This window comes from Tupaia chinensis, unplaced genomic scaffold, assembly GCF_000334495.1.
Source record: "Tupaia chinensis unplaced genomic scaffold, TupChi_1.0 Scaffold000311_2, whole genome shotgun sequence".
NCBI classification, from domain to species: Eukaryota; Metazoa; Chordata; class Mammalia; order Scandentia; family Tupaiidae; genus Tupaia; species Tupaia belangeri.
Window position 1 is genome coordinate 6,754,904 of NW_006159803.1, and position 6,578 is coordinate 6,761,481.

Here is a 6,578-nt window from a genome sequence, read left to right on the forward strand (position 1 = left end):
GAAAGAGCTAGACAGACTGCAAAGATACTATAGTTGTTACGATAGGGTGAGGAGAGGGACAAACAGAATTTGAAGACATTCCCGGCTGCTATCTTATCTTTTTCTCTGAAGTAGTTATTGAATTCATCTTCTGAGAGTGAGGAACAATGACTTTTGAGAACATTAAGATACAGTGAACTGTTGGTGATTACTTTGTCTTGTTTCAAAACCTTAGCTAATAACTTTCATGAATTTAATATATTTTTAGATCCAAATGTTTGGAATGACTATGAAACATGAGTGTCATGCATATTGCATTAATCTCTTAGCTTTTTCCTACTCTGCAAGTGTAAAGGTTATCTTTCATTTTAAAATGAACATAAAATAGTTAGGATAGACTTTCTGTTTTCCAGGTTCCTGCTATAATGTGATTCGGGTTCCTCCAGAGAAAGTGGACGTTGGAGAGACAATCCATGGAGCCCAGGTGATATGTTCTATTGCTTCTACAGAGAAAATGAAGGTGTCTTACTACCATAGCTTTGGTGAGTCCATACACAAGGCAAATTGCAATGGGGCCTGACTTTATCTTCTTGTAGCAGAGAAACTAGATGTGGCAAGTAGTATGTTAATACAGTTTGTCAGAATATAGTGATAACCAAGGTGCTTTTTCTTTTTTTTAATTGTTTTTGATGATTTTATTTAACCTTATTAATTTATTAATTTATTTTAATTTGACCAAAAAGGGACAGAGGGAGGGCAAGAGAGAGAGAGAGCGAGAGAGAGAGAGAGAAAACAAGCTGCCAGGTCCAGGACTTGAAGTGCAGTCAGTCATGTGGGAGTCCAGAGCTCTTAACTACTATGCCACCTGCTGTCTCCCCAACATGCTTTGTAATGCCAGTTAAGTTTACTGTGTTTAGTCACATACTTATTACCCTAGCCAGCTGACTGCTTGGAAAGATAAAGTTGCAGGCTAGCCCGATAGCCAAGTGGTTAGGGAGTCAGATTCATAGCTGACTGTAGTTTGAATCCCAGTCCCAGCAGCTTGAAAAACATGCTGAGTACATATGTATATACCCAAAATCCCAATAGGATGGGGAAAGGGAAGAGAAGACATTGCAGCATAACTCATTTGGGAGGTGCTGTCTCTGTCTCTTTCTCTCTGTCTCTTTGGAGAATACATTTTAGTGCCCTGTGGCACTAAAATCAAAAGGAACAGTTGGCGTGGTATAAGCAATTGCTAAAAAATGGACAGAATCCAAAATTTCAGGTAACTTTAAAACCTATAAAAATAATCATACATGTAAAGATCTTATCTGTATTTTTGTGGAAAATTCATATTTTATATAGAATATTTATTTTTAGTTTTACTCAGGATATTTATTTTCTGTATTCTAAATCATTATAGCCAAACTGCTTCTGGATCCTTGATCTGTAATTAGGAAAGGTTTAAGGGAATGAAATAGATAGGTCATAAATAACACATTAATATTATGCTGCTTTACCTTGTTCCTAAATAAAAACACTTTTAAAAGGAAAAAATCAAGTTGAGGACCTTCAATGTCATGTAGGGATGAAAAGTGTGTTTTGTTGTTGTTGTTGTTATTTTGTTTATAAGCCAGAGGGCATGTACACTTGCCAGGAAGAGACAGAGACACACAGAGGCAGAGGCAGAGGGAGAAGGCACTCCCCAGTGTGGCATGGCCATACTGCAATCCCTTCTTCATTTCTTTATCCTGTTGGAACTTTAGGCATGCACACACACACATGCCAGGCATGTTTTTCAGGCTGTTGAGGCCACAATTTAAACCACACAGTCAGCCATGTGGTATCTGGTTCCCTTCACCACTAGGCCTCAGGACTGGCTCAAGAACAGGAAATACAGAATAGCAAAGCTGGGAAACAGTGAGGAAGTATTTTTGGCTGGCATTTGTTTAGGTTAGCAGTAATATGTCTATGCATTTGGAAGAGTCCCCGTAATAATCACACTTAACACAATTATACTTTGCCAAGTAACATTTTATTGTCTGCCTGAACCTTTTAGGAATGACAAAGAACTACATAATCTTCATTGAACAGCCTGTAAAGATGAATCTGTGGAAAATTTTCACTTCTAAAATTTGGGGAAAGGCCTTTTCAGATGGGATAAGCTGGGAACCCCAATATAATACACAGTTTCATGTGGTGGATAAGCACACTGGACAGGTAGAATATTTTGCGTATTTTTATCATGAAATTATTAGATACAAAGGCAAATTTTCATGTTTGATTTTTCACAACTGGTCGCTACTTATGTACATAAGTTACTCTTAATTAATGATATTACCTTCTTTCATAATGGGACTAGTTATTTATTTACTAGTACTTATTAATTAGTACAGTGGTCCTTGAGATATCAGATTTTTTTTTTTTTGAAGAGATTTTCTCTATAGGGCGCATGTGCTCGCCAGACAGACGGAGAGAGACAGAGATAGAAAGCAAGAAATCACCCCCCCAGGGGGGATGGCCACACCACAATCCCTTCTCCATTCTCTTCTTGGGATCTTGGGCATGCATGCACACGCGCCAAGTGTGAGTTTAAGCCACCGGGTCTGGGACTCAAACCGTGGTCGTCTACGTGGGAGTGCAGCGACAGACATAGCCATTACGCTAACTGCTGGTCCTGAGATATCAGAAATTTATAGAAAGTAATTTTATCCTTTTTATTATCTGATTCAATTAAAATGGCATTGAGAAGTGTTTCCATATCGTAATAGCTGCCAAAGACATGTCTTTGTGTTGTTCATTCAGTGATCTTCTGTAACTTTTGCAATGATACTTTAGTTCTTTCTGTAAATTCTTGATAGTAAATATGATAATTTTACCAAAGTCCAAGGTATGTTGGACTTTTCTATGCTCCTGACTAATAGCACTATTACAGTTGCTTACTTTTTACTTCTCTAAAGAGATAGTATCTTGAATTTCTCTGAATTTTATTACCCACCTCCTGTATATTTTTAGTAATGGGTGGAATAATGAGTCAGTTACTTTTATCTAAGTATATTTAATAGTAGTAATATTTTCTACTTAACCATGTATTTAGAGTACAGAATTTATTTATCCCTCAAAACACTGGGCCATATTTCATGTGACTTTCAAGTTAGTTGGAACAGTTGATTGGTCTATATCAGTAGCCCCAATTCATTGATTAACAAGAGATGAGATGACTTAAACAAGCAAAGCTTAGCATATATTTGCTTCTACATTCTGAATTCTATTTCTTTTTTTATTTTGGAGAGGTTTTCGCTATAAGGTGCGTGCGCTCGCCAGACAGACAGAGAGAGACATAGAGACAAAAAGCGAGAAATCACCCCCCAGGGGGGATGGTCACACCGCAATCCCTTCTCCTCCATTCTCCTCTCGGGCTCTTGGGCACGCACGCACACGCGCCGGCGTGAGTTTTAAGCCACCGGGTCTGGGATGCGAACCACGGTTGACTACGTGGGAGTTCAGCGACATAGCCATTACACTAACTGCTGGTTCCCTGAATTCTATTTCTTTAGCAACCACTGGTCCTGTCATTTAAGAGAGTAAATTTTTCTTAATTTTAGCTTTGTGATCTGGTTTTTAAAGGAAAAAAAAAAAGACAGAAACATTTTCATTATTTATGTTTTCCTCTGTAGCTTCTTCCAGGGATGTACTTCAGCAAACCTTTTCTTAGTTTTCATCAAATCAATGCTTTTGAGGACCAGAATTGTGTTGTGCTTGATTTGTGCTGTCAAGATAATGGAAGAAGTCTGGACGTTTACCAACTACAGAATCTCCGGAAAGCTGGAGAAGGACTTGATCAGGTAAATATTTCTGATTTGTCAGGAGTTACTGACATGGACTGTGTCTTTGGCATTACCAATTTCTTTTCCTCCCTATGGCAAGTAAGGAGACAGAGTAATTTTAAAACATTGAAGGCCCAGCTTAATTAGTTATGTATTTAATATTTAAATAATTTGGAAATGGCCCCATAGCCTAATAGTTAAGGGAACCAGATCTCATATGGTCAGCTGACCCCAACTGTTGGAAAAACATACCAGACGCATGTGAGTGTATGCCGAAAGTCCTGAAGGATGGAGAAATAGAAGATGTGGGATTGCAGAATGACCAAACCCCATGGGAGGTGATCTCTCTCTCTCTGTCTCTCTCTTCGTGTCTCTCTGGCAAGCTTACATGCCATCTGGCAATTAAAAACAGAATTTGAGATAATTTTACTTAATATTGAATAAGCAAAAAGCGTGGTTGGGGAGCCAACAACATATGTGAAGCACTTGTGATTACTTCCTTATTACACTTAAACACTAAACATACTAGAGTTTCTTGGAAGGAATATCAAGATGAACTGTCACTGTAGCAGTTTATCTAGCTGAAAGGATTTACTTTTTCCTGATACTGAATTTAAGGCAAATTTTTTCTTAAAATGTGTAATGTAAATTGTCTCCAGCTGTAGTTTTATGTTTAAATATTAAAGAATTACTTATTTAATTTCATTTACTGTTATTTCTTTTTAAAATTTTGCTGTAGGTCACATATGCTTACCAGAGATAGACAGAGAGAGAGTGAGAGTGAGAGAGGGAAAGTTAAAAAGGAAGCTGCCAGGTCCAGAACTCTAACCACGTCAGCCATATGGGATTTCAGTGCCCTAACCACCATGCCACCTGCTAGTTCTTATTTTTTTTATATTTTAAAACAGTCCTTATTAAGTCTGCTTACACTGAATTTATTCAGCTTACTTATAGCTTTGTGGTAGATTTCAATATCTGAGGTATAAATTCTTTAACTCTTTCCTTTTTTAAGATTACCTGCTTTTCTTAATTTTTTTAAAAGAATTATTTATTTTAGTCATTCTTCTTTAATTTGACCAGAGAGAGAAAGACAGAGAAACAGGGAAAGTGAGAAAGTAAGCCACCAGGTTTGGGACTCAAATCTTGGTCAGTCAAACCATGTGGGAGTCCAGTACCTCAATCACCACACCACCCAGCCTGCTTTTCTTTGTCTTTTGCATTTCCATAAATTTTAGAACTGAAGTTTTTGTGAAGAAAAAACATGACTGGATCATGCTACAGCTATATATCAAAACATGATTGGGATCATGCTCCAAAGATATCAGTGATTACTGACATCTTTATAATACTGAGGCTTTAGTTCATGAACATGGAATATTCCTTCCCTTATTTGAATCTTATTTATCTTTGTTAGCAATGTTGTAGTTTTAAGTGTAAGGATATAACTTATCTTTTGCTAAATTTATTCCTAGGCATCTTGTGTGTTTTGAAAATACTGAAAATGGTGTCTTTTAGGGGCCAGCAGGTGGTGTGGTGGTTAAGGGGATGGACTCTCATGTGATCAGTACCATATTGTTCTAATTAATATCACTGTATACAAAAGGTCTTAATGTTTAGTAGAACAAATCTTCCTCATTGTTTTCCTATAGAGATCGTCATGATCATTCCTGATTCTTACCTTTTTTAAAAATTCATTTTAGAATCAGCTTGTCAGTACCACAAAAGATAAATGGAAACAAATCTATCAGATTTTAATTACCTTTGCACTGAATCTGTATATTAATTTGGGAGAAGATTAACATCTTCACTCAGCTGTGTATACTAACACAATTTTTCTCTCATTTATTTGAGGTCTCTTTAATTTTCTTCAATATTTAGTTATATGGGTACAAGTTTTACACATCATTTATTACACTTATTTCTAGATAGTTGATTAGTTTTCAATATTTTAAATTTTACCAATGCTTTATGTTATTGTTGCTATATAACAAATGATTTTTTTGTTTCTTGATCATGTGTTCAGTAATGTTGTAATTGCGATTATACATTTTAATTATTTATAGATTCTTTTACTTGTTTTAATTGCCAAAGGGCATATGTACTCACGAGAGAGGAGAAAATACCACCTATGAGATGTGGTCATGCCACAATCAATTATCTTCCATTTCTCCATCCCATTGGGATTCTGGGCATGCACGCACATAGACCTGGCATATTTTCCAAGCAACAAGGCCTAGGACTTGAATTGCAGTCAGCCATGTGGAATCTGGCTCCCCCAACCAGCAGGTTGTGGAATTGGCCCTTTTTTAGATTTTCTGCACCTGTAATCTTATCAAGTGCAACTAGTGGCAGTTTCTTTTCTGAAAGCTGTTTAATTGGCTTTCTTTTCCTTGTCTTATTTCACAGTGTTGAAATAAGTGATGATAGTGGTGTCCTTATCTTTCCCGATCCGAGAGAACAAGCTTTCAACATTTTTACCACTAAGCATGCTGTTTGCTGTAGATTAAAAAAAAAAAAAAAATCAAGGGACCAGCAGTTAGCGTAATGGCTATGTTGCTAGACTCCCATGTAGTCGACCTCAGTTTGAGTACCAGACCCAGTGGCTTAAACTCACACTGGGCGCATGTGTGTGCGTGCCCAGGATCCCAAGAAGAGAATGGAGAAGGGATTGTGGCATGGCCATCCCCCTGGGGGGTGATTTCTTGCTTTCTGTCTCTCTGTGTTTCTGTCTTTCTGGCGAGTGCATGAGTCCTATAGCAAAAAAAAAAAAAAAAAAAAAAAAAAACATCA

General features: G+C 37.1%; 1 protein-coding gene across 3 annotated transcripts in view; it reads left to right on the forward strand.

The window, feature by feature from the left end:
• LOC102485450 (succinate dehydrogenase [ubiquinone] cytochrome b small subunit, mitochondrial) overlaps positions 1–6,578 on the forward strand; it is a 117,393-nt gene that overhangs the window by 98,468 nt on the left and 12,347 nt on the right. For all 3 annotated transcript variants that reach the window (XM_006150995.3, XM_014588810.2, XM_006150996.3), the window contains 3 exons: positions 393–521; positions 2,021–2,181; positions 3,639–3,806. In XM_006150995.3, coding sequence (XP_006151057.1) covers positions 393–521; positions 2,021–2,181; positions 3,639–3,806 — 458 coding nt within the window. The remainder of the gene's footprint in view (positions 1–392; positions 522–2,020; positions 2,182–3,638; positions 3,807–6,578) is intronic.